General features: G+C 54.7%; 1 protein-coding gene across 1 annotated transcript in view; it reads right to left on the bottom strand.

The window, feature by feature from the left end:
* Positions 1-27,872, bottom strand: part of KIAA1549L (KIAA1549 like) — a 96,421-nt gene that overhangs the window by 65,355 nt on the left and 3,194 nt on the right. Inside the window, exons 3-12 of the mRNA XM_021716851.1 lie at positions 26,702-26,932; positions 26,423-26,458; positions 25,413-26,018; positions 21,432-21,547; positions 17,984-18,203; positions 16,717-16,850; positions 11,377-11,539; positions 9,777-9,836; positions 8,617-8,768; positions 3,281-3,452 (exon numbers count right to left, since the gene is read on the bottom strand). Coding sequence (XP_021572526.1) covers positions 3,281-3,452; positions 8,617-8,768; positions 9,777-9,836; positions 11,377-11,539; positions 16,717-16,850; positions 17,984-18,203; positions 21,432-21,547; positions 25,413-26,018; positions 26,423-26,458; positions 26,702-26,932 — 1,890 coding nt within the window. The remainder of the gene's footprint in view (positions 1-3,280; positions 3,453-8,616; positions 8,769-9,776; positions 9,837-11,376; positions 11,540-16,716; positions 16,851-17,983; positions 18,204-21,431; positions 21,548-25,412; positions 26,019-26,422; positions 26,459-26,701; positions 26,933-27,872) is intronic.

The following is a 27,872-nucleotide window of genomic DNA, read 5'->3' as shown; positions in this document are numbered from 1 at the left end:
CCTGCATCACTCCCCCCATAGACAGAGGAGACCTTCTGCTGCCACGTGCCATGCGCTCAACAGGCGCTGGACAGCCCCTCTCAGCTCCCCGGGTGGCCCGGCGGGGTGGTGTTTTCATGTTCCCATTTTGCAGAGGAGGAAAATGAAGGTCAGAGACGCTGACTCCTTGAGCACAAGTTGTGCTGCTAGTGAGCGTGAGGGAGGGCTGAGCAAGGTCACACATTGCTGGCTCTGCTCCCCAGCCACGGTGTCCTCTGGCCGCAGGCCTCTCTCTGCGCCTGGCAGAGGGATCCAGCAAGGAGGCTGCACAGACCGGCCAAAGTCGTGGGCCACTGGGACACGAGATGGCACAGAGGGACCCAGGCCAGGTGGGAAAGTCTTCCGTGAGGGGCAAGGGTGCCCAGGGGCGCTGAGGTGAGGGATGGGTGCCTCCAGGCTCAGGAGACGGGGAGAAACGGGCTGGACCAGTATTGAGGGCCACGGCGGAGGCAGCAGCCTGTCTTCCGGCAGCCTGTGAGAGCTGCTCTGTGTTCTCAGACGCCCTCCGCCGGCCCCTCTGCCTCGCCATCACATAGCAGAAGGCCCCACGTCCCCATCCCGTCCACTCAGGGCTCTGCTCCCGTGACCCCGTGACTCCCTGCATGTTGTCACGTCTCCCGCCAGGTGGCACCCCAGCCAGCATCTGCCAAACACTGGCCCCGTGCCCCTTGCCACCTCCCAGCAGTCAGGGCTCACCCCCACCCTGCTGTCCCTCCCACGCCCTTCTCTCCTGCCAAGGCCACGAGCTCTGTGGTGCCAGACCCCATCTGCTGCCATCCCCCTCGGACACAGTCTGGTGTGGCGGCTCCCCCGTTCCATGAGGGCCGTCCCCACCCTCCTCCCACCACCCGCCTCCTGGTCAGCGTCCATTGCCAGCTCTCGTGTGCCCCGTGTGGACCCAGCACTCGGTCTCTCCTTCCTCCTCTGGTTCCCTCTCGTGGTCCTCACCCACTTCCTTGGCTCTACGTGTCACTGTTTGTGGGATGTCACCATGCACATCTAGACTCAAATCTCGGCTCCAGCCCTACCGGCCCAGCCCAGTCCCCCAACCCTCTGTCCTACACCCTCTGACCCTCCACAAGCACTCCCAGGGCTCAGGTCAGCGCCCAGGTCACCCTGGGTCCCCGGGATGCCCTCCTCCTCCACCACGTCCAGAATCACGGTCTTGTCCTCCGCCCTGACCCCGCATGAGCCTTGCCTGTCCTTCTCTGTCACCCTCAGCACCTCCATCCCCTGCTGGGTTCTGCCATGGGTTCCCCTCCCTCTCCTCCGTCCCCCATCTACGATGTATTCCCCACACGAGGAGATAACAGGTAAACAGGACCCTGGGGGACCCAGCAGGAGGGCTCACAGACAGAGAGGGGAGGCGGGCGTCAGAGGCGAGGCTGAGCCCACAGGGTGGTGGGGGGCAGAGGAGGAGGGTCTCAGTTAAGAACTTCAGAGTCAAGAGGGCAGTGGCCAGCGCCACCCTTGGAAGGCAGGTCTGTGAGAACAGGCTGGCCCGTGGGGCATCACGCAGTCCAGACCCTGGAGGCAAGCGTCCCTCGGAGGGCACAAGAGGAGGCTGCCAGGCTCTCCAGGAGCTCAGACAACACGGTGTCACGGGTGTGAACATTCGCGCAGAAGCCCATGGGTGGTGCCTTGACGGTCTTCTATGCCAGCGTGTTGCCAGAGACCCAACTTTCCACCACAGTCTCCCAGCTTTGTGCACTCCCCACCCTTCTAGCTTTGGGTCCCCAGTGCCAGGGACACCACAGAGCCTTCCCATGGGCCCTGCGGCCTCCTGCCTCCTCCCATCCCAGGCCCTGGAGCCCGACTAGCCTGGAGCCTGACAAAGACAGTTCCAATGGCCTTGCTCCCAGCTCAGAGACCTGCTGTGGCCACCTCCCTCCCGGTCACTGGAGGCCGAGGCCCCCACGCACTGTGCCTTCCCCACTCCAGTCACACCTCCGGGTCTCTTCGCCACGAAACACGGTGCATTCACTCCTGCGTGTCTAAACTTCAGCCACCCTCAAAGTCCTCTCCTTTTGAGGCAATATACCGATCGAAATGCTTTGTCCACTGAGCAATACAGTTTTTGGACTCGTCCATTTGGATGCCTTTGAGTGTTTCTGCCGTTTCTTGTTTCGCCGCTTCCACATCAGCCCTTGGAGGGCTTTTTTCCTCAGGGGAAACACAAAAGAGTCGCTGGAGGTGAGACTGGGTGAACAGGGAGGGTGGGGCACGGGGTCATGCCGTTTGGGGGCATAAACTGTGAGCACTCGGCATGGTGGGGGCAGGTGTGAGCTTCAATCACTCATCGGGAAATGGGCAAATGCATCGAAAAGTCTCCAAAAAAATTCCCCGAAGCCTCTCACAGCCTCTCACAACAACACTAGCTGGTGCATGGATGCCGATGGGTTCCTGGAACACTCACCTAGCAGGGGAAGCCTGGACTACAAGGGGCCCGCCCTTCAAAGGTAATTCCAGGTTTTGGGGGGTCCCCTGGCACACGTCCCTCCCACCACCTGCTGAAATCTCAGCGAGTAACAGTGAACTACACAGGTTCGCACAGACAGACCCAACCTCGTGTCTTGACTACCAAGCCCTTGTTCTGCCATGCTGAGCAGGCCCTCTAACTCTTCTGAGCCTCAGTTTCCCTTCCTGCAGTTCGGCTCTGAGTGAGTGTTGCCCCAGTGAGGGTAGAACAGGAGAAAACCCAGGGATGGCGGCGGGCGGAGGGTGTCCACAGAGGTGGCTGCCCCTTCTGATCCCCTCCACACCCCGCTCGGCCTTTCCCGAGGTCCCTGCCAGGCACACGAAGCCTGCACCATGGGCCTTCCTGTCTCACATCCCACTGCGACTGCGTGGGCCCCCCTCGCTTCTTCCTGAAGGCAGAACCAGGCCTCGCCCACCCATCCTGGCCCAGCCCTCAGTGCAGGGCATGCACAGCTCTGTAAGCATGTGTCCGTCCTCAAGTCCCCACCACACAAAAACAGTCTCAGCCAGGGTGACTGTCACACCGAGGAGGAGAGCAGGGAGGACTCGGGGCAGAGTGCTCGCATTCCCATCTCTCCAACATCCCAGCCCCGCCCTTTGCCCGAAACCTGCTTCAGACAGCACGGGAGACACAGCCGACTGACGGACCAGCCTTCCCAGAGGAAAAGTGCTGAGAGCTCCGAGACCCCTGACATGCATCAGGGAAATCGCCCCCCTTTGCAGGAAGCACGCCATGGCATGAGACACGCGGCTGTGCCCTTACGGTCAGCTTGCAGCAGGACGACATGGTGTAGGGTCAGGGCCATCCTCTGGGAGTCGATGGTGCTCAGGATCTTGGCCGCGGCGGTGCCCAGCAGAGGCTTCCCGTTGTACAGGGTGTAGTAGGTCAGCTCCACTGGGTCCTTGGGGCCGGGCACACGCTGCATCTTCACCATCTTGCGGGGAAAGAGAGGCCGAGAGTTTACAGGTCATCCTGCACTGACCCCGCTGGCTCCTGGGTGCTCCTCACCTGGCCGTGGAGGCTTCCGTGGCTAGCCAGACCCACAACGCATGCAGTAGGTGCCAAGCTTTGCGTGCCTCCCTCCACCCAGTATTTTAGGGAGCAGGAGACTGGGGGGAGAAGAAAGGGCTTTTAAACATGGATGTCTGGAAAGAGCAGTTTGAGGCTGAAGAAGGAAGCACGAACTGCAGACACCCAGCCTCCATAAAACCCTGACCTCGTTTGAAAAAAGGCCTCCATGTTTAATTCAGGGTACGTTAGATTATTCTCAAACAAGGCTTTCAACTTCAGAAAGCCCCCAAAATTAACTTATATGGCTGCAATTCAAAAGATCTCTGATAAAAGCACTTGGAAATCAAAGTTATTTCTCTAAAATAATATCTTTGCTTTTTTTGACTCTAAAAGTCATATATATTCAATATAGAAGAATTTTAAAATACGAAAAAGCATCAAGAAATGAAATAAAATAAAAGCAGTCTATAATCCCCTCACCCCAAGCGAATTACTTTTATCATTTTACAGTACTAGCTTCTATTTTTTTTCCCCACGCAAACCTTTTAAAATTATTTTTATAAAATTAGCCATCATAGTCTATACATAATATCTTACAATTTTCACTTGAATCTTTAAAGGACCTTAAATATAACAAAAGCATAAATGTTTATTTCTACATGGCATTTCGATGCATCACCTAAACTTATTTAACAAATCCTTTATTATCAGACATTGAGGTTGTTACTAATTTTGTACTATTATAATTAAAAACTGATAATCATAAAGACAAAAACATGAATTAATGTTCTACTGGGTGCATGCCTGGTAAATCCAACTCACTTGATTACTGAACATGTGGGTTATCAACTTTTTGCTGTTGCAATTAACAACTGATAAACGCGATAGGCTAGTATTTTCCAAAGTGTATATTAAAGATTATGCGTTTCCTAGGATGTTAGAGGAGATTACAGAAATGAACCATCACTGTTTATGTGAAGGGAAATTGGAGTCATGAATGGTAGGCTGGATACGTGAGCTATGTGCAGCCTTGCGAAGAAGACTGTCGAGTCGTGAAAATGAAGGCCTGATGACTGTCAGTATCCACAGGGATGGACACACAAGCCGACTGTTGGGCAAAAGGAAGACATCACGGAATATGAAACCCAAAAACAGACACACTACACAGTGTACTACTCAGGGACACACACGTGGTAAAGTCTACACAGAAAACCAGAGAATGATTTAATACAAAATGGAAGATCACGCTCAACTCTGAAGGGAGGGAAGGGGTGTTGTTAGAGAAGACACCTGGAAGCTCCTGGGTAAGGGAAGGGCCACATTCATACCCCTGCGGTTGTGAGTTCTCCTTATCAGTGCTCTTTAAGCTCTGCATATTTCACGTACACTTTGTATACACTATATATAACAATTAAACAATAATTCTTACTACACCCAATAAAAAATGGGCAAAAGATTTGATCAGACATTTCACAAAGGAAGACATCTGAGTAGCCAATAAGCTCAATGGGGACATTCAAATTAAAACCACACAACACCAAAGTACACCACCAGGATGGCTAACATAAGAAGGACTGACAACACCAAGTGTCGATGAGGGCGTGGAGCAACTAGAATGCCATGACTGGCTGGCGGGAGTGCACATGGCACAAACACTTTGGAGAAAGATATGGCAGTTTCATATTGAACTAACATGCACCCACCCAGGAGCCAGCAATTCCATTCCTGCATACCCTAGAGAGAGCAAAACATGTGTTCTCAAAAGGAGTTATAGAAGACTGTTCCTAGCAGCCTTGTCCAATGGCTGCAGACTGAAGAGAGCCCAGGTGTCCATCAACAGAAAGATGGATAAATAGGTGGTAGTGCTTTCACACCAGAACACTACTCAGTAATAAAAGTGAACAAGCTGCTGAATAACACAACAGCATGGGTAAGTCTCCAAAACATTGTACACAAGCTCCACACAAAAGAGCACATGCTGTGGGAGTCCATTTACAAGAAATGGTACTTCACCTCAATCTATGGGTTGGAAGGTATGTTATGGAACATGTATGGAAATGATACTTTTGTTTTTTTGAGTCAGAATCTCACTCTGTCGCCCAGGCTGGAGTGCAGGGGCATGCTCACAGCCACTGCAGCCTCAACCTGCTGGGCTCAGGCTGTCCTTCCGCCTCAGCCTTCCAAGGAGCTGGAACCATACACAAGCACCACGCCTGGCTAATTTTTTGATTTATTGCAGAGACGAGATCTTGCTATGTTGCTCAGGCTGGTCTCGCACCCCTGGGCTCAGGCAATCCTCTCACCTCCACCTCCCAAAGTGCTGTGATGACAGGTGTGAGTCACCATGCCCAGCTGACATGTTATCAACTATAAAACAGTAACATGGCATTCACAATGTTCACTGCAGAACCTAGCTATGAGTATATGGTGTTCACCATGTGGTTTTTAAAACTTTTTTGTGAGTTTGATAATGTTAATCATAGAATGTTGAAGAAATGTAGCTATTATTAAAAATGATTATTAAAAACAGGGGTCTTATTGGTATTTAAACTCAGAAACCAGTTTGTTGAACAATATTTAGGGGCTTTCTTTACTTCAGATCCTTTTAGAGCTTGGGGATGCAAGTAGGCTTTGGACATCTTTAAGAAGAAACGATAGGATACAGTTTTGCCCAACCCAGTTTGGTCAGAGAGCCCCTTTGCCTCAGGGTACCCAATGAGATCCATTTCTGACCCTCCAGAAGACACTGCCCACGCCCTTTTGTCTTCGTGTTCGCCTCTCTCTCCTCGAGGGGAACTTCTAGGAACCAGTCTGTGACCCTCTGAGAGGTCCTTGTCTAACTCCTCACTTGCCCTCCAGGAAGGTCATGCCCGTTGACTCTGTCTGAAAGTGTCCATTTCACAGCATTCACACCAGCACCAGAGGGTAGCGTTTCACCAGTCTCTGGTAGGTGAAAACGGCATCTTGTGGTAGTCAAAACTTGCATTGCTTTGAGCACAAATGAAGCCAAGCGTTTAAAAAACTTTATTGGTCACACGAGTTTTTTCTTAGGACTCAATTTTACAAATATGTCAACTGGAGAAATATCTTTAGATTCTAGACGTCTAAATCTCCATATTCATGCAGGCAGCTCACCTTTTAAAACGATCTGAGCCCAGAAGGAAGGCCTCTGGGGGGAAGGAGGCTGTGTGTGACGTAGAGGGAACTTCTGGGGGAGGCTTGGGCCTGTGATTCCTTTCGCTAGCGGGCAAGGCATCAGGGAGTGTTGGTTCGACCAGACAGAAGGTGAATGATCATCCAGAGAGCTAATCACTTCTCTCAAGTTCAGCTAACAGCAAATTCCTCGTGCCACGACTTCTTTCGGGGTGATGTCAAACGTCTGAAAACTGGGGATTGACAGATGTAACCTTCTTCCCTTGGACGTTCCAGGCAGCAGGAAAATTTAGCAGAAGAGAACATCTCCTGGGGCCCTTGGACATGCAGGATGGGTTTCTTAGGTTTACAACCAACACAGGGACCGTAGGGCGGCCCTCGCTCCCCTGTCGGCTGGTGCCCAGCTCACACTGTGACTTCCTACTTGTCACTTGGAGAAGCGTAGCTTATAGACAGGGCTCACATGGAACCCATGGATGAGACTCATGGGTGAAATGATCCCGTGTGTCACCTCGTGACGAGGTCATCCTGGACCACAGAGACTCAGAACCAAAGGCACTTCCCCCAGGACAAAGGGCTGAGCTCCCCACTGGGAACGGAGGGGCTGGCGTCTCTGTCAGGGGCGTGGCAATGACAGGTGGTTGCAACGCCAGGGATGTGGCTTGCAGATGGCCCAGGCTGATGGCCACAGCACCCTTTAGAACACTTCCTCATTGACCGTGTGACACTGTGCATGGGATGTGTCTCTGGGGCACCCTGGACGTGGCTGGTGACCAGCCAGGGATTCTCATGCCTGGGGTCTTCGGCTGGATTCCAGCGGGAGGTCTCCTCCCCAGGGACCACTCCCAGGAGCGCTTCTGTGATCTGCTGTCTTGTGCTCAGTCGTGCTTTGAGACCAGACTGACACATGCAAGAGACGGCTTCTCATGGCAACGTGAGTGCTTTCAAGATACACGGATGGCTGGGATTTGCCAGAGGGGCCCCGCTCCTGCAGGGACTGCAGAAGGTATCCAGGGGGCTCCCACTCTGCACCCCTGGGATGGCCAGCCTGGACTGGCCTCAGAAGCAGACCCTGAGAAGAGGCAAGTGTGTGTTGGGTATTTGAGAGTGCCAGGGATGGGCTGGAGGCAAGGAGGTGACCTGGGCAGGGCCAGAGAGAGGAGGAGTGGCCTTCAGGGGTACATTGTTAATCCCATCACCACATGGGGAGACTAAGGCTTCCTTCTGCAGGAAGGCTCTGGAAATGCCGGGAAACATCCATTTTGGAATTCTGCAGCAGGGAGGCAAGAGGCTGGGCACTGACACCCTATCGCTGGGTCACCCCTGGCACTTCCGGCCAGCAGGCACCAGCAAAGTGGACACTGCCATCCCAGGAACAGCCTGACAGCGAGGCCGAGGCTGGCTGCTGGAGTTCCAGCTGGCACGTGGAGGTGGTTGGGCCATGGGTGGTCACCGCGAGCGTCGGCCGCCCTCCCTGGCCCCCACCCCCACGGGCTTGGTGTCCACGACGAGCCTGTTGAAACAGACCGGGCACAGAGGACCCGTCCTGCCTTTCAGCCCCAGCTGCAAGGAAGGGTGGCGAGAGGCTTAGTCACCGAGGGCTGGACTTCGCGGGCTCCTGGACAGGGGACGATGGCACCTCACAGGGATGAGGTGCTGCCTGCCTGCCAGCCACTTTCTGTCTCACAAACACCCACATGTGTGCAGCTCTGTCCTGCGACCTCCGCTCACGAGCCAGTTGCAGCGGTACAGGAGGCTGGCGCTCACGCTCCACCACGCTCTGACAGGCTTGACCATCAACCCCAGGGTTCAGGGCAGTGGGGATCCCAGGCCCGCTGGGTCTGCTTTACAGACGCTGCACACACCCACCTCTCTCCTCTCGGGAAAACAAGCCCCCCAATCGGCAGAAGCCCCGTGGCCCTGTGTGCACCCACCTGCACGGTATAGCTCCCAAGGGTGGTGGCGCGTCGGAACCGCCGGCCCTGCTGCTGGGACATCACAAAGAGCCGGGCCAGGCGCTGCTCCATGACCCGCGCAAAGCTCTGGTTGCGCGTGCCCACCAGCGAGCTGTCCACACCCTGCAGCACTGCGGGCAGAAGCAGAAAACATGCTCAGGAGGGCACCCAGCCCATGAGGGAGCCACGTCACCACCGGCCACCAGGCCACCACCAGCCGCCATGCCACAGCCAGTCGCCAAGGGCGGAGAACTCACAGCAGGGTGTGACCATCCTCACCCTCTCCACCTTCGCGACAGCCCTGGGTGGGGGGTGTGGGGGGAGCAGTCATGCCCTCATGTCACAGATGCCGAAGAGAATGACTCGTCCAAGTTCACACAGCTCCAGGAGCCAAACCCAAGCCGGGCCATGGAGCTCTATTACCTCTTTTTTTTTTCTTTGAGTGAGAGTCTCAATTTGCCACCCAGGCTGCGGTGGGTGGCACCATCATGGCTCACCGCAGCCTCAACCTCCTGGGCTCATGAGATCCTTCTGCCTCAGCCTCCAGAGTAACTGGGAATATAGATGCACACCACCATGCCCGGCTATTTAAAAAAAATTGTTTTACAGCGATGAGGTCTCCCTGTGTTGCCTAGGCCGTTCTCAAATTCCTGGCCTCAAGTGATCCTCCCAGCTCAGCCTCCCAAAGTACTGGGATTATAGGAGTACAGGAGTGAGTCACCATGCCCAGCCTAGCCTGTGACATCTCCAATGCTGCTGCATTAAACTCAAACTTTACTCATGACGACACATGCTGCAGGGAGTTTCCACAGGAACAGCACAGTGGCAGGCATGGCCACGGGCTTTTCTGCTGACTCCCACCCGAAGTCGCAGCTCAGGGCCCCCTGCTCTGCTTTTCCTTCTCAACCGTTTTGCCGAGGGCCCGGCCCTCCACCTGCAACTTGGTCCCTGACGTCTGGGCAAACTACCCTGCTCAGCGTCCTCACCGCTCCCTCCTCGTGGAGTCCTTTCTGTGCCCACCCTGAAGGTGCCCAGGGCCCCTCAGGTCCTCCCCATTCGAGACGAGGATGGCTGAGTGGCAAGGGCAGGCTGCCCCTCCAGTCTGGCTCGAAGAAGGCAGCCAGCAATGCAGAGCTTACCTGTAATGACCCAGTAGTCTCTGGTGGTCTCTGAGATGTCGAGGTTGGGGTATTCCAGGGCTGAAACAAGCAGGAAACACACCAAGTGACTCTCATCGGTTTTGTGTGTTTATTTCTACTGGTTTATTTTTTTTCTATTTGAGACAGTGTCTTGCTCTGTTGTCCAGTATGTTCATGAACTCCTGGCCTCAAGTGATCCTCTCACCTTGGCCTCCCAAGTATTTGGGATTACAGACGTGAGCCACCGTGCCCAGCTTATTTGTATATATTAAGGGAACAGACACAAATGGCCAAATAGCAGGTGCCTAAATCCTGCTTTGTGATTCTTGGGGACTCCAGGATACACACACGGCAACCAACTCGCAGCTCAGAAGACTGGCTTCTAAGGGCCTCCTTGAGACAAAGCGCTTCGGGGTCTGTGGGTCCCTGTTCTTTCCGTGTTTCTACTAAAACCTTCCTAAATAGAGTCACTCCATGATCAGGACCCACAGCAGAGTTCGTGGTAGCTTTCTCTTTAAAAATGACCCCCCCACACTCAGGCTTTTAGGAATGATGACCTCGTCCGTGGACTTTTCCAAGGTCAAGGACATAAGCTTAGTAGCCACATGCTGGCAAGGAAAGGCCCATCGTTTTTAACAAGACTGGCGACGGTCGGGGTTCACGCCCGGCAGATAATCAGTGCCCAGTCAATCTCACTGTAGCCACTGCCTGAGTATCAAAATAAGGAAAGTCAAAAAGTCTTCCCATGCTGTGTGTGACATCATGCCGTCTCTAGGACAGCACTGTTCTCACCAGATCGTGTCATTGTTCCTTGCTACATGGAAGTTTACAAACACTTGCACAAACACGTGTCCAAACAAGCTTCTGAGTGGCTGCTGCGTGCCGAATGCATTCACAGACATCATCTCATATCAGAAGTCACCACGAGGGGAACGATGTGACAACTTCGTATTTAGGAAGATGACTTGCCCTGGGACTTGAAGTGATTCCATTTAAGAGCACAAACCCAGGTTCCCTCCCAGAAACCTGCACCCGCAGCAAGGCAACAAGGGGTCCGGAACGGAAACACCAGAAGAGACAGGCCACACACTGCGGGAACCCATCGCAGGGTATGGATGGCACGTGACGTGTGATGATGCCCAGAGGTGGGGCAGGCGTGGGGACCAGGACACTTGCTGACAGCATCAAAGGGGGAAGCCCGGCAGCCCCGTCTGTACCGAGGTCGGGTGCCCCCCAGGCAGCATCGTGAGCTGGAAGCCAGCTACTTGGGTCCCAACTGGGCCCCATGTCTCTCCAGCCACACGAGAGCTGGCAGCAGTGATGCCTCTTGGGGCGTCAGTTTTCGCCTCTGCCAAGCGGGGCTGATTCTGCGCCTGCCTTCCAGGGTGGCTGCCAGGATTCCAGAGACGGGAGACGCAGGAAGAAGCAGGCACCCCGTGCCCCCCTTCAACGAGCAAGCAGCCGATCCTTGGCCCAGCCCCCCGCCACCTCCCTGGCTGAGGTCTGAAGGTGAGAGGCAGTGCGTGGGCTGGCCCTCCAGATGTTTACAGACAGAGAAGACCCCAGGGAAGCCACAATCCCCCGGAGGGGACGTACTCACGTTCGGCGATGGTGAGCGGTGGGAAGCTCAGGTGGAAGCCCACCAGCTGGGCCGAGAGCTGGCCCAGGAGGCTGCTGGCCACCGTGCCATTGAGGAGGGCGCTCTGGTTGCCCACGACGTACACTAGGGTGACCGCCTGCGACACATTGGACGTGCTCACCACCTGCAGCACCAGGAGGAAAGAGGGGGGACGCATGCCCGGTGAGAGATGCAGGAGGCCACAGGAGGAGGGGGTCCCGTGGAACTCGAGGGCAGCAGGAGGGAGACCCCAAGAAAGAGACAAGAGGAACAGCGCCACTGTGTCCCGCCCACGTGCACATGCCCGACTCGGCTGCTACAGGCGTGGCATCGCATTCAAGCCTTGGGCAGCCCAGGAGGTGTATCAGCTACGAGCCCCTTTTACAGAGGGGGAAACTGAGGCCCAGAACGAGCGAGGAACATGCCCAAGGTCACACAGTGAGTAAGTCACAGTCAGGATTCAAACCCAGTCGCCCAACTTCAGGCTCTGAGCCACAGGTGTGTGTAGCTTTCCCCGGGGCTAAATTGCCTCCATTCACTTTTATGATTCCGAAAATATAAAACAGAGCCCAGGGGCACTAGGGGCCAAGAGGCTCCGCTGCTCAGGGAAAACACGAGTCAGACTTCCGGGGAGTGTTTCGGGGAGGCCCAGGGAGGCACGGAGCGATCCCGACTCATCCCTGCAGAGCAAGGGAAGGGGCTGAGGAGCACGAGAGACTTCAGGCAGCCACATCCCTAGGGGTCCCTAATTCAGCAGAGAATTTGTGAACGATCCCAGGCGATGCTCTCGCATCTTGTCTAAGGCTGGTTTTCAGCTGCCGGAAGCGAGGTTCTGTGGGTCACTGTGTGGACAAAAACATCCCCCAGAAGAGATCTGGGAAATATGCAGAGGCGGTTGCTGCACCAGGCAGACATTCTGGGGGTTCTGCGCTGGGTGTCCCTCCCTCCAGGCACCCTCGTGTCCCCTCTGTCCTGTCCTGCCCCCCAAGGCAGCTCTGTGGACAACCTCTGTGGTCCCCAAACACAGGAGGGCAGGGGCCAGGGAGGAGAGGCCAGGGTCCAGACACCAGCCTCCCTTCTGGCGGGTCTGGGTTGGCTCCAACAGGCCGCGTGCCCGCCCCCATACCCCATCTGGCCGCCGTGGTGAGAGCCTTGGGCCCATGCTGTCTGTGGCTGTGCAGGGCCCACCCACACTTCTGCAGAGGGGGCCTCAGAACGAACCTCCCCCCTCACTCCTGGCCTCCTTCCTGCTGGGACACCGGCTGACACCCGCCTTTCCTGGACCCACGCGTGCTCAGATGTAAAGGTCCTGCCCTCTCCTGCTACTTTTAAAATTGCTTTCACATTTTTAGAATTGGTACTAATATCATACATGTTTCTGGGGCACGTGTGACAGAATGCAGAATGATCAGGTCCGGGTTTTCGGGGAGTCCAGCCCCGTAGAGGCCTGTCCCGAGAGCCTCTTCCTTTTATTTTATTCCCCACCTTTCCCATAACTGAAAGCTCCTTTTTAATGGTCTAGTCCAGATCCTAGGTTCTCTCTCTCTCTCTCTCTCTTTGCGTCGGGATCTCACTCTGCTGCCCAGGCTGGAGGGCAGTGGCACAATCACGGTTCACTGCAGCCTCAACCTCAACCTCCTGGGCTCAATCAATCCTTCCACCTCAGCCTCCCGAGTAACTGGGACTCCAGGCACACTCCACCACGCCCGGCTAATTTTTCTGTTTTTTTTGTAGAGACAAGGTCTTGCTATGTTGCCCAGGCTGGTCCTGAACTCAAGCGATCCTCCCACCTCTGCCTCCCTAAGCGCTGGGATGACAGGCGTGAGCCACAGCTCCCGGCCTGTGTGGTCATGATTGATGATCAACTCCAGCCACGTTTCTGCTCAGCACCACGCTGCTCTTCGGGGGTGTTTCTGGAATGTGGTGCAGCTGCAGGTATTTGGCCCCAAAAGACAGGCACTTCCTCCTGAACAACTCGAAAGATCTCGCCCTGCCGCCTCCTAGAAAATAACTGAAAAGACAACACTCCAACCTTCTTCACTATTGAGAACACCCTGTTTTCACCTTTCAACAAAGTTCAGTGCCACCAATCTTATCCCACTGGATAAGAGTCTCGTGGGCCAAGCACAGTGGTTCAAGCCTGTCATCCCAGCAATTTGGAAGGCCGAGGCGAGAGGATTGCCTGAGTCCACAGGTTCGAGATCAGTCTGGGCAACTTGACGAGACCATGTCTCTACAATAATCAAAAAATTAGCCAGGCATGGTGGCGCGTGCCTGTAGTTCCAGCTACTTGGAAGGTTGAGGCAGAGGGATAGCCTGAGTTCAGCAGGTTGAGACTGCAGTGGCCGTGAGTGTGTCACTGCACTCCAGCCTGGGGGACAGAGTAAGACACCAATTCAAAAAAAAAGAAAAGGAAAGAAAGAGAGAGAGGGAGACAGGGAGAGAGGAAGAGGGAGAGGGAAGGAAAGAAGGAAGATGCGGCTGGCTCAGCTATATCTGGGTGAGAAGATGATTTCTTCGTGGCATCTCCTGCTCGCCCTGCCCCAGGCTGTGCCCTCAGCTCCTGTGGGGGTTCCTTGCCCCTCCAGGTGGGTCCCAGCCTTGGTCCCCACAGTCTCGTGGAGCCAAAGTGCCTTTTTGCGTTGTTCCAGCAGAAGTCCTGGCCCCACTGGCCTCTCTCTGGATGGCAACTCTGGCCAAGGAGATGAGATACCCTCGTCCACGGGGCCTGGCTCTGACTACTGCCAATGCCACATAGGCGGGGCAGTTCCACCCAGAGCATATGGACAGGGAGGGGAGGAGAGGTGGCTCCCAGGGCACATGGTACTGTCATGGGAGGGAGATGGGGGCTGGGTCAGTAGAAGGTGGGGATCCAGCGAGCTGAGGAATCACGGCATGGGCAGGTGGAAGGTGAGAGGTGAGGACAGAAGCTACGGTTCCTTCCTTCCTTCCTTCCTTCCTTCCTTCCTTCCTTCCTTCCTTCCTTCCTTCTTTCCTTTCTTTCCGTCTCCCTCCCACCTCCTCTTTCTCTCCCTCTCCCTCTCTCTTTCTTTCTTTTTTGAGTTGGGGTCTCAGTGTTGCCCAGGCTGGAGTACAGTGGCACAGTCACAGCTCACTACAGCCTCAACTTCCTGAGCTCAGGCTGATCTTTCTGCTTCAGCCTCCCAAGTAGCCAGGACTACAGTTATGTACCACCACTCCCAGCTAATTTTTGTAAATTTTTTTGTAGGAGATGAGGTCTCACTATGTTGCCCAGGTCTCCAACTCAATTGCTTCTTCTTTTTGCTTAAATCTTGTAAGCTTAGACTCTGTCACTTGCAACCAAAAAAGTCCTAACTGGGTTAACTGTCATCTAGCCCCTGTTGATAAAGCTATACAAGCAGGAAAAAAAAAGTCAATTTTTCAACAACTCTCAGAATAAATTAATGAATTAAATATTTACAGGCTCTTATTCCACAAAAGATTCCAGGTGCCTTATAAATCACATGTCACAAAATAAAATGAAAAGTTATTAACTACAAAACTAGATCCTGGAAAACCAGATGGAAGACCGTCCTGGGGAGGGGGGCGGTGATTAGCACGCAGTGATGGATGCATAATATGGGAGGCACAGAGAGTTACCAAGGCCACGCAACCAATCTGGCTCTGGGCTTCCTCTCAGCCAAGGCAAAAGGGGAAATGGGGCTGGTCCAACTATTCACCCGATTGTCTGTTCATTTCAAGAGCATCTAAAATCTCTGCAGATGCAGCTCTTAAGTCACCCGTGGCAGTCGTTTCCAAGGGGAGCTTGTCACTTGACTCAAAAAGTCCCATCGAATGGCCCCTAACGACCATATGACACACAAACAAGGCTTCCCAAGGCCGAGAGCAGCTTGGAGTCTCTCCCAGGGCCCCATGAGTCGCAGGTACTCCCGGAGTCCATGTTTCCTGAGTGCACTTTACGCTCACTCTGCTGCCAAGACCTCCCAGGCCCCTGCCCCTGCGAGGACCACAGAGCCAACCAGAAGGAAGATTTCCCACCCGAGCTGTCGCACTCCTTACATCCATTCTGAGTCTGTGACACATTTTTAGATCTTGGTCTGACGTGAGGCAGCTCATCACAAGACGCTTTCATGCATGCTCTAGGGAAGTATGGGGGAGAAAGCTGCTGGCTCAGGCTGATGATGGGCTTTCTACAGCGCTTGGACATTGCCGGGATCCACTCGAGTTGAACCCCGGGTGGAACCCTGGGTTGGACTGCTGAATGCCCCGCAAAGGCATTCAGCAGTCCAAGGCGAGACCGTGGACAGAGGGTTCATCAGGGAAGCTGGAGCTGGGTGAATAGCCCTGAGCAGTGGCCACCCTTGGCTAGCTGATGTCTACACAATTGCAAAACGCGAGCTGAGAAAGGTGCTTGGAAGCGTGGATGTCATTCGTCCAGAGAATTGAGACGCGGTGCACTGGGGGCGGGCTTCCTTGGGAAAAAGGCATGTGCTTGCCAAAAGCTTCCTCGAGGGCCCCACATCTACACTGCACCCATTCTTTACTCATTCTTTACCAACTGTGTGACCTGGAAGTTTCTCAACCTCTTGGTTTCTTCTTCTGTGAAATGGGGGTGAGAATACCTCGGAAGAATATCTGAAGCATTGTGTAGCCACATATTTGCAAACACTTGGCACGTAGTAGGCCTTCAAGATAGAACGTGAGTGGGGTGAGTGCATGTTTGTGTGTGGAAACTAATATATATTAGTACAATATAGAACGTGAGTGTGTATCTGTGTGAAAACTAATATAGATATTAGTACAATATAGAATGTATGTGCATGTGTTTGTAAATTAATATAGATGCATTAGTTCAATATAGAGCTTGTGTGTGTGTATGTGTAAACTATTACAGATATATTAGTACAACATAGAACATGAGTATGTGTCTGTGTGTGTGTAAATGAAGGCGACTGGAAGATAACCCAATGCAGATCACAGAAGAGGCCATCTCAGTGAGTCAGTCACTTAAAATAGATTCATTTATGCACTTGACATCGGACACTCCACATATCATATATAGTAGAGTCTAGTCCAACTTTCTAAAATAATAAACATTCAGCAAAGGTCCAAGGAAGCATCACTTGGGAATAGAACCCCAAACCCCCAACCCACACAGGCACATGGGGACACCGTAGCCTTTCTGCCACATCCAGGACCCGGCTGCCCTCTCCAGTGCCGCAAATGTCTGCACCACATGCTCGAGGACACAAGGTAGCTGTCACGGGGCCCCGTGCTGTTTCTTGCCAACATCTACCCGGCGGCTGTCTGCCGACCACGCAGCCCAACGTGCCCTCCTACCTGGACGGTCAAATTGCTTTTGGTATTCAGGACTTTGCCCTCAGCATCCTGGAAGGCCTTCTGCAACCTCTGTTCCATGGCCTGTGCGAACCTGCAGGACCGGATGTTGTCCGACTGACTCACAAACTGCAGCACTGGAACGAGAGGGACGAGTCAGCGCTCCATGGCCCTGCGTCATGGCTCCTCAGATCAATGGCGGCCACGACATAACACAGCAGCAGCTCACGTGAGAGAAACCAGGCAAACAAATGGTAAGGCCAGGCAAGGTTTGGCTGTAGCTTTGAAAGTGGTTCTTAAGGGATTGATAACATAGCAGAGTTAAAAGCATGATCATCAAATCCGACATTCCCCACGAGGTAGAAGGTGTATGATGGGACTGGACTGGAATATTCAGACATCTGCTCAGTGGCCAGCACATCGAAACCCAGAGGGGATGGTGCCTTCTGTTTCTCTGGAGGGAAAAAGAAATCAAATGACCTCCACGGCCAAGTTGATGGAGTGCTTCAATGCCCATCGTTCTCTACTCTTGTAGCTTACAAACTCCGCAGACCAGTGGGCACTGGGGGGTCTAGGAGGGAGAAGAATGCCAAGGCCTGAACCCAGAGACTCGGACTCAGCGGCATCTGGACCTCACAGATGCTCCGCACTCCGTGGTATCCATGGCAACACAGAGAGAGACATAAAATACAGTACTTGGCGCTCACAGGTACTAGTCCTTAATTGGGAAGGACGTCTCCTGTGATAGGACATCCCTAACAAATCCAGAGTTGGAAAAGCTTAGGCCGATGGGTAGGGAGTCTGGGCACTCGATGAGCACGGCCCTTTGAAGAAGGTACCCAGGGACTTTAAGCAACAACAGAGCAGCTAGCAATGGAGTTTTGTTTGGTTATTTGTTTCTTGTTTTTGTGAGTCGGGGTCTCACTCTGTCACCAAGGCTGGAGGGCAATGACATGACCCTGGCTCACCGCAGCCTTGAACTCCTGGGTTCAGGCAATCAATCCTCCCACCTCAGCCTCCCAAGTATCTGGAACTACACGTGCATTACCACGCCTGACTAACTTTGTGTAGAGACAGGGTCTCACTGTGTTGCCCGGGCTGGTCTCGAACTCCTAGGCTCAAGTGGTCCTCCTGTCTCAGCCTCCCAAAGTCCTGGTATGATAGGTGAGAGCCACGGCACCCAGCCAGAGCAATGTTTCTAAACAAGTGTCAGTTCGGCTCTGCTCTGATTCTGGGACAAGCAAGAATCCCTTTTTTCTGAGTTACTTGCCTGTTTTCAGCTGGAAGTTGCTTGCAGGTTGGGGAGTCCACGGGGCAGCCAGGACGGCCACAGACTGTAAGCTCGGGGCATGCTGCTTGAGGTCTGCAGTGACGTTGCTGACGCCGTAAACACCCAGCACTTCAACCACCACAGTGGGCAAATATACCAGTCGCCCTCGGGTCACATAATAACCAACCGTGATGTTCTGAGCGTGTTCCAGAACGTCCACCTACAAAACAAACAGACCTGCAGAACTCAGCATTCATTTCCACAGTACTTTGAGTTCCGGGTGTTTCTTGGAGCCTCAACTGTCCCCAGCCAGGCTGGAGCACGAAGTGTTCTCATTCAATGGGTGTTCTCACCAATCCGGGGGGGCACACGTGGACAGGCCAGTCTTAGAATAGCATAGTAGGACAAAACAGACTCCACATCAGACCCACCTGGGTCGAGGCACGTCTGCATTTCTTGGTTCTTTAAGGACCTCGGCATGATCCCAAGAGTGTCAAGGGTTACCAGAGAGGCCAAGAGGAGGCAGCAGGCCAGAGGTTTCCCGCAAGCGGGACGCTGGAAGAACAGCTGCGTCCTGTTCCTCCTCACGTGTGAGGATTGAAAGGCAGAGGGGACATCCTGAGGGGCACCTTTGGGTCAGGGGTCAAGATGGAAACAAGTAAACCTGCTCCCTGGGAGGCAGCGAGAATGCTGTCCAGACCTAACCCATCCTGGCTTGTAAATTGGCCCCAAGCCAAGGCAGGGACGGATTGAGGACAAGAGGGTGTCTCCCGTGGCTCCATCCCAAGGACACGGGGGACCTGAGCCCGTCTTCTCACTGCGAGATTTTGAGGCTTTAACATTTTGTCCCCATTTGCTGTTTTCGCTTTCTTGGTGTTGTATGTTAGTTCAGGGTGGTGTTTTGTTTCTTTTGAATTTTGTATGTATTACCTATACATTATGGAATTAGTACATTTGGAAAACAGAGAAGAGGGTCGTGCATACACACACACACACACACACACACACACACGTGCGCGTGTGGCTCCAACCTCCCCCTTCTCCTTTCTTTGTGGTAAAACACACACAACGTGTGCACAACCGTCGACCTGCTCTCTCGTACGCCGCTCGGCAGTATGAGTGCACTCCTGATGGCGCACAACCACTCTCGCCGTCCGCCTTGACCTCTCTTCCTCTCAAAAAGCGGGAACTCAAGGAGGACACCCGCTCTCCCTCACTCTGGCATCTCCACCAGCAGTGTCATGTGTGTGTTTTCCAAAGGCAGCAGACAACCAATCCTGCAGCAGGCCAACTGGGCCTCTGTGCCCCAACGTGAGTGTCCCTGGGCTTGCTCCCCACAGGTAGCATGCAAGGTGACCATAGGCAGGACAAGATTATTCAGGTCGGACCACAGACCCAGCACAGAACATCACAATGCCATCCCGTGAGAGAGCTGGTCACTTCAGCCCTTCCCATCACCTCAGTGAATAAGTCTCAGCTCAATGACTACCTGCTTTCAACGTCTCTGCTAACCCTCGCCAATCCCTTTTTGTAAGCTAATATGCATTCGTGACCAAGACCTCAGCAGCAACTGCAGAAAAACCAAAATTGCCAAGTGGGACCTAATCAAACTTGGGACCTTCTGCCCAGGAAAAACAAAAATCAGTGAGTTCACAGACAACCTGCAGAGTGGAAGAAAACATTTGCAAACTCTGCATCCAACCAAAGACAAATATCCCAAATCCATAAAGAATTTAAATCAACAAGAAAACAAACAACCCCATTATAAAGGGGGACTAGGACGTGAACAGACACCCTCAAAGGAAAACACACATAGAAAAAATGCTCAGCCTTTCTAACCACTACAGAAATGTGCATCAAAACCACAGCGAGATTCCATTTCACACCCTTCAGAATGACTATTACTAAAAAGGCAAAAACAGTAGGTGTCGGTGAAGTTGTGGAAAAAAGGGAACACTCTACCTGCTGGTGGGAATGTCAGCGAGTCCAACCCTTGTGGAAAGCAGCTTGGACATTTCTCAAAGAACTGAAAATAGATTTACTATTTGACCAGCAACCTCCCTACTGGGAATACACCCTAAGAAGCATACATCATTCTACCAAAAAGTCGCCTGCACACGCATGTTCATTGCAGCACTATTCAAAATGGCAAAAGGAACCAACCTAAGTGGCCACCAATGGTGGACTGGATAAAGAAAATGTGGTCCGCACATGCCATGAAATACTACACAGCCATAAAAAAGAACAAAAGCATGTCTTCTGCAGCAACACAGATGCAGTTGGAGACCATCATCCTAAGCCGATTATCCCCAAAACAGAAAATCGTATACTGCATGTTCTCACAACTGGGAGCAAATCACTGAATACAGTTGCCCCAAAGGCGGCATCTGGTTTCCATTTTCTTATTTTCACCACAACTCTTTTATCTGTGGCGAGTGACCCTGGTTTCCGTTTGCGGTGGTGACCTCAAATGTCCTTTCAAAAGAAACGTATGCAAGTCTTAAAAGTGAGCTCATTTAAAAAAAAAACAAAAAACAAAAAAACCAAATAGCAATTGTCACAGCAGAATGTGCAGAAAAGACCCAGATTGCAGGAGTCGTCTGAGAATGACTGAGGTTGCACGAAGCTATCAGGCAACTCCTTGGTGCATTCACATTCTCAACTCCCAGATGGAGCTTCTGGTGCAGAAACCGTGGAAGCCTCTCCTGAGTGCTTGCCTTTCTCTCCTTCTCAGAATGTATAAAAGAGATTGACAATGGCCAGCAAACTCAGTGCCAAGTCTCCTTGCTAGTCCTCGGCATGATGGGGAAGGGCACCACCCACAGAGGCCGCTGGAAGACAGAACACCCAGGGACACTGCTAGAGGTGCAGGAGGGAACCTGCCGCCAGACAGCCATGTGGACTGCCGGGACACCGGGAATCAGTCCCAGGGAGGGCAGGGCCAAGCTTCCGTCACTTGGGGATGCCATCAAAACCGGCCCGCGCTCGTCAGACGGTGCTTAGCACTAAAAGAAAAATGTTTCCTTCCCCGTCCGCTGCTGGCGATTTAAGCAACATCGGACTGAATTTGCCAGTGGGGATCATTGTTAACTGTTCAGAAATAAATCGTTCTTTCCAGTGTCAGGGAAGGTGGCAAATGCCACAGATTGTTTCTAGAGAGTAACACAAACAATACAGACGCTCTTCCCCATGCTGGGAGGGCAGGACGGCTTAGAAGGGTGCATTCAGGCCTCACAAAGAAACCTGGACACACAGCAGCTGGCCTCCATTTCCCATCTCGAAGTCCAGGCCTCTCCTTCAGCCACACACGTTGACTCCGCGCCAGAAGGAAGGCCCGTGCCACTCCTGGCCAGCCCGGCCATGCACCCCGGAAGGAGGGACCCATGCGAACACATCTGGAGCGCAAGGGCGACATGAGCGGGGCCCCTGGGGCAGGGCGAGGGCTTACGTGGGCAGAGACGTCATGCTGGTGGAAGGCCTTCCGCAGCGCCTGGGTGAGCCCTCTGGCCACGCTGAGTTTCAGGGACTCGCTGGTCTGCACTCTCCTCTGGGTCAGAAAGAGAACTGCGGGCGGAAGGGAGGCCCGCGTCAGGCAGAGCGGCGGCCCCGGCCAGCAGGCCCCTTCCCTCCCAGCCATCACCGCCACCCAGCGAGGCTGGCAGGCACAGGCCTGGCCCGAGAGCTCTGGGGTCCCGGTGAGTCCTAAGAAAAGAAGGCCCCTCTGTTGTGTGGCCCGATTGGAGAGTGGGCATGCCATGCCGATGGCACGCCATTCCTAACAGAGGTGGCCTCTGACTTCGGAAGCCGGTTCAGAGCCAGGCGTGGTGGTGTGCACTTGTTGTCCCGGCTATTCGAGAGGCTGAGGTGGGAGGATTCTTTGGGCTCAGTTGCTGAAGACCAGGCTGGGCAACATGGCAAGGCCTCATCTACCAAAAATTTTTAAAAATTAGCAGGCGTGTGTAGTCCCAGCTACTCAGGAGGCTGAGGTGGGAGGAACACTTGAACCCAGGGGTTGGAGACCAGCCTGGGCAACACAGTGAGACTCTGTTTCTTAAAAAAAAAATTAAAACAGCAGGTATGTTGGCATCTATAGCCAGCTACTTGGGGGGCTGAGGCGGGAGGATCGCCTGAGCCCAGGAATTCAGGGCCAGCCGGGGCTACAGGGTGAGACCCCATTACTACAAAACATTTTGAAAACTAGCAGGTGTGATTTATATACCTGTAGCCTCAGCTATCTGGAAGGATCACTTAAGCCCAGGAGTTGGAGGCTGCAGTGAGCTGTGATCATGCCACTGCACTCTAGCCTGGGCAACAGAGCGAGACCCTGTCGCCAAAAAAAAAAAACTGACTCGGCAGAGCCTGTCCCAGATGGGTCTGCCTGCAACAACAGTCATGGGCAGGCTACAGGTGGAACCTGGATCAGAAAGGTGCCATCCCCACCTTGCAGGTGGGGTGGAGACAGGGATGGGGAACAGGCTCTTGCCACAGAATGCACAGCTGTGAGCCAGACCAGGGCCATGAGACTGCCCCCCAGGAGGGAGCACGGTGCCAAGGCCCAGGGCAGGAGGTGAACTGCTTCCCTCCACAGCGGCTCCCGGACCCACAGCCACCTCCACGGTCTCATGTATTGCAGCCTGAAAACAGGTGTGCACGGCCCCATAAGATGTGTTGAGAAGGTGAGTGAGGCTACGGCCTGTAAGTCTCATCAAGCGTCTTGCTATACTTGCTCTATTTTATTTCTAGTTGCTGTTGTCCATCTCTTCCCGGGCCTTGTTTATAAATTAAGCTTCCTCATTGATATGCAAGTATAGGAACAGTGTGTGGGGGTCAAGAATGCATGCCTCTCCCCACAGACAAGGGGGACCCCATGCTTGTGGAAGCTTGGGCCTCAGGGCCATGGGACCTGAAGCGTTTCCAGCAAGGAATGCGCTCTAGAAAGCTCCCTCAACTGCAGACGGAAGAACAGATCGGGGAGCTGAAGGCAAAGGGCTACGTTTGGCTGTTGTGGTCGAAACTGGGGTGAGTGGTGTTGAATGTGTGAGCTAGGGAAGGAGTGGTGTGAACCGGGGTGGGGAGGAGGAGTACTGTGACAATCGTGTGAGCTAGAGAAGGGGTGGTGTGACGATTGTGTGAGGGAGGGAAGGTTGGTGTGAACAGAGTGGAGAGGAGGGGTATTGTGATGATCATGCAAGCTAGGGAGGCGGCAATGTGAACTGGGAAGGGGAGGAGGGATATTGTGACTATCGTGTGTGCCAGGGACGGGGCAGTTTGAACTGGGGCCGGGAGGAGGGGCTCTCTGACGGTCGTGTGAGCTAGGCGAGCAGCAGTGTGACCTGGGGTGAAAAGGGGTGTTGGGACGATCGTGCATGGTAGGGAAGTGGCAGTGTGAACCAAGACAGGGAGAAGGGATTTCGGGATGGTCGTGTGAGCTAGGGGAGGGGCAGTGTGAGCTGGGCCAGAAAGAAGGGGCATTGTGACAATCATGTGTGTTATGAAAGGGGTGGTGTGAACTGGGGTGGGAAGGAGGGGCATCGTGACGGTCATGAGCTGGGGAAGCAGTGGTGTGAACTGAGACAGGGAGAAGGGGCCTTGTGATGATCCAGTGAAGCTGGGGAAGGAGCCGTGTGCACTGGGGTGGGGCAAAGGCATAGGCGAACGGTATGAGGGGTGAACCGCACTGGGGAGACGAGGTGTTGTGATGATCACGTGTGCAGGAAGGTGGCAGTGTGAACTAGGGTGGAGGGAAGGGGTGTCGTGATGATCGTGTGAGCTAGGGAAACAGCGGGGTGAACTGGGTTGGGGAGAAGGGGTCTCGGGACGATCACATATGCTAGGGAGGTTGCAGTGTAAACTGGGTGGGAGTGAAGGGCTATTGTGAGGATCGTGTGTGCCAGGGAGGTACAGTGTGAGCTAGGGTGGGGAGAAGGGATATTGGGATGATCATGTGTGCTAGGAGAGGGGTGGTGTGAACTGGGCTGGGGGAGGGGTATTGTGACGATCGTGCTCATGAGGGAAGGGGTGGTGTGAACAGGGAAGGGGTGCTGTGATGCTGTGTGTGCTAGGGAAAGGGCGGGGTGAACTGGGCTGGGGAAGGGAGGTATTCAGGAGGTGGAAGCAGAGGAAACTAGTGCTTGATCCCTGCAGTTGGGTAGGAGGGTGGGGAAGCAGAGAGATACCTTCTGCACCTGGGGTCCAGGGCTGGGTTCCAGGGGGATGGGAGTGAAAGCCCCAACGGGACAGTGTCTTGGGAAATAGAAGGACGCCCTTGACCGTCTGCGAGCCCGGCTCACAATGTCCGGCTTTAGAGCAGAATGCATCACAAAACGTTGTGTCACTTCATCCTCTGTGTGGGAGGAGGAAGGCAGGGGGGAGTGCGCTCTTCACGTAACTGTCTGATGTTCTTATGGCAGACACTGCCACGCTGCGGGTAGCCCCCATGCGTCCTGGGCCTGCTTCTACCCCTGGGGAGGGCTGGAAAGATCATCTGGCTGAGCTCACCACTAGAGCACTGACCGCCCCCTTTTCAAGAAACATCTTTCTAACATCTGTGGCAAGACTGACCCACACTGTGTGAGGAGCTGCACCTTCACCATCTGCTGATCAAGAACCAAACACATGGCAAAACGCCCTCTGGACTCTGCGGCTTCCCCAGATTTTGCATTTCACAAATTGCACCATTCATTGTGGGAGACATCACTGAGGTGCTACAGGCTAAACAGGGCACATCTGGTTGTTAGGCCCACCTGCCAGTGGTTCCCAGGGGCTTCCGCCATCGGCACAGACTGGGACTAGAATCCCCCGTCCCTGACACGTGCCCTCGGGACACGTGCTGAAGGTCACAGTTTCTCACCCTCGGCCCTATAGGAGTTTTAGGCTGATGATTCCGGGTGTGGGCTGCACCATCTGCTGCAGGACATTTTGCTATGTCCCCAGCCTCTAGGCCACTAGATTCCACCAGGACCCCCTCCGTGAACAACCACCAAAAATGTCTACTGACGTGGCCAAGTTGTCCTGGGGAAAGGGGGCAAAATAACCCCTGGCTGAGAACCAGTTATCTCAAGGAAAAACAGGTGGGCGTGGTGGCCCATGCCTGTAGTCCCAGCATTTTGGAAGACTGAGATAGGAGGACTACTTGAGTCCAGGAATTCAAGGCCAGCCTGGGCAATATAGCAAGACACTATGAAATAAAATTTTTAAAAATTAACCTGGAGTGGTGGTACATGCCTGTAGTCCCAGCTACTGAGGAGGCTGAGGTGGAAGAATCACCTGAACTCAGTAGGTCGAGGCTGCAGTGGGCTATGATCGTGTCACCGCACTCCAGCCTGAGCGACAGAGTGAGACCCCAACTCGACATAAATAAAAAATGACTGTGTGTCTACGGCAGGGCGCGCTGCTCTCTAGTGAAATCAGAGGGACAGTGGGCTCGTACCCGTCTTCACCAGGAGCTTACTGGACATCTGACACTCCAGGGCGGACGCCACCTTGCCAGTCGTGACCACTGCAGCTGAAAGAGCGGTATCTGTGTTTTCCGCCCGCACCGGGGGCCAGCGGGTGGACCTCGCAGAGGCCGTGATGGACGTCAACGCTGCCGTGCCTGACAGCGGGCGCAGCGTGGAGGTTCTGGGTGCCTCCGGGCTGGTGGGGCTGGTGAGGCTGGTGTGCATGGCTGGTGGCTTCCTGGGGGTGGCCGTGGCAGACAGCGGGCCAGGGGCGGTGCCCGCGTCAGCCTGCATGGCTGTGTGTGTGCTCAGGGCATGCGCTGTCCTCGCAAACATGTAGGCCGGCGTGAGCGGGAAGGCTGTGTGGACCGCCCCCGGGGTTGCCTGCAGGCCAGATGCCACCCTGTTGGTGACATTTTTGGCGAGAGTGGCAGCTGAGGTGCTTTTGGCTGATCCTGAGGCCGTGGCCACGGGGTTGCCGCGGGTACCCTTAGCAACCAGGGCCGCAGACAGGGCAGCGGGACTCGATTTCTGCAGGAGAAGCATGGTGGCCGCGGTGGTGGTTGGCTCCACCGTGGAGGACACTGAGACGTCCACTGCAAAGAGAGAAAAAGCAGAGTGTGTCATGGGCCCAAACACACACACCACCATGCTGAACATAGGATGGATGTGATTATGGGTCTGCCCAGAGGAGAGGTCTGCATGCAGCTTGCGGTGGGGGAAGCTGAGACAAGATGACCTCAGGCTCCATAAGGCGACCAGGGGTGGTAAGAAGGCCACCCATGGCACTACCATGGCTGACAATGGGGATACTTAGAGCCTGAACACTTCCAAAGACCCAGTGGGCAGAGGACCCAAGGCACGACTAACAGGGCCACCTCTGAGCTCCCCAGGAGCAAAGCTGGCGTCTGTGTCAAGCTGGAAGGTGCTCTGGCCACAAGAGCCGCCATCCCTGCTCTCTGGGCGACAGGAAGCAAACTACCTGCAATCGTGGCTGCACCTGTCCATTTCTTGGGGCACCGAGAAGCCCGTGGCCCTTGGGAGGGCTTGCTGGAGGAGGCGCCCATCGGTATGAGAGGAGGCTCAGCAGTGGAGTGATCGCTCGGGACAGTCTGGAGTGACGGGCTGATGACACTGGGAGTGCGGGAACCTGCCCCTGTCCGGTCTGAGAGCATCTCCCACAAGCTGTGTGTGGAGGTCAGACTGGGTGCGGTGAACCACAGAGGCCATGCCAGCTGAGGGGATGACCACAGGGGAGGCTGGGATGCCGGGCGTGCACTCGTGGATGGGGAGCGCTCTGCCTCTGTTGCCACGAAGTCTCTGGAACGGTGGTCACTGCCCGTGACCCAGAGGCCTATATGGTTTCCCACCACGGTCATGCCTGACTGTTGTGTGGGCTGGCCGGTGTTGGCGTCGAGGCCTGGGCCCTGCATGCCCAGGCTTTCTGAGGTCTCTGGATGTCCAGTCGCGTCTTTGAGATCCTGAGACCTGATGGCCTTGGCAGCAGAAGCTGTAGCCCTGGGCAGAGTCGCTGAAGCTGAACGAGCTTCCCAACCTGCAGGGCCACTCATGGGTCTGTGTGAGTCGTCACGTGTCTGTGGCTCCATGCCAGACAGTGCCGAGGCCCTGGAAGGGGGCCCGGCTTCCACTGTGAGAGGACGCCAGGAAGTGTCTGTGGCTGACCTTCTCCTGTCCCCCGTGGCCGAGACACCCGTGGAGGGGGCGACTGCTGTCGCTTGCCTGGAAGAGGGAGCCGCTGCCTTGGAAGGGTCCACGGCAGCTGAGGGATGTTCTGGTGTGGGCTTGGAAAATGCACGAGGTGGGGACACCGCGTGGGCTGTCTGTAGGGAACGCGTGGAAGGTGGGGACAACCCAGCAGCAAGGGGATCTGTTCTCGGTGCTGCCGCCATGGGAGATGAAGTGTGAGCCATGAGCATGTCAGAGACGAAGCCAGGTCCAGTGTGAGGACTCGGAAGGGCCCGGAGAGGACCCGCCACGGCCGCCACTTCACTTTCCCTGATGGAAGCCGTCTGGTTGTCTTCTTTCTGCAGGGGCGGCCGCCGAGCCGTGGCAAGAACAAGGGCTCTGCTGGGGCGAGGGAGGCCTGTGGCTGCAGTCAGGGCGGACCTGCCCCCGCCCTCCTCTTGAGGCCTGGGCACTTCTGGCTCTGGGGCCTGGGAGGCGCGGGTCTCTGCGGGAGGGAGGGGAGCGGGCACCGGGGGTGCCTCCGACGGCGATGCGGGATTCTCCCCAGGAAGGGCGGCCTGCCCTGGACCCCACGGGGCGGGCAGCGGAGAAGTCCCCGGCGAGGAAGCCATGAGCTCTGCGGGAAGGTCCGGCCCCCTGGAGCCATTGGCAGTCACAGGCGGGGAGTCAGCAGAGTCGCCTGCAGGGGCAGGGCCGGGCTTCCCGCTGGGCATGTCTGTGGCCACTGAAGTCGGTGGGAAGGG

This window comes from Carlito syrichta, unplaced genomic scaffold, assembly GCF_000164805.1.
Source record: "Carlito syrichta isolate Samal-C Ts95f unplaced genomic scaffold, Tarsius_syrichta-2.0.1 Scaffold106302, whole genome shotgun sequence".
In the NCBI taxonomy this organism is placed as follows: domain Eukaryota; kingdom Metazoa; phylum Chordata; class Mammalia; order Primates; family Tarsiidae; genus Carlito; species Carlito syrichta.
Note: the sequence above shows the minus strand (reverse complement) of the source record. Positions and strands in the feature narration are given on the sequence as shown.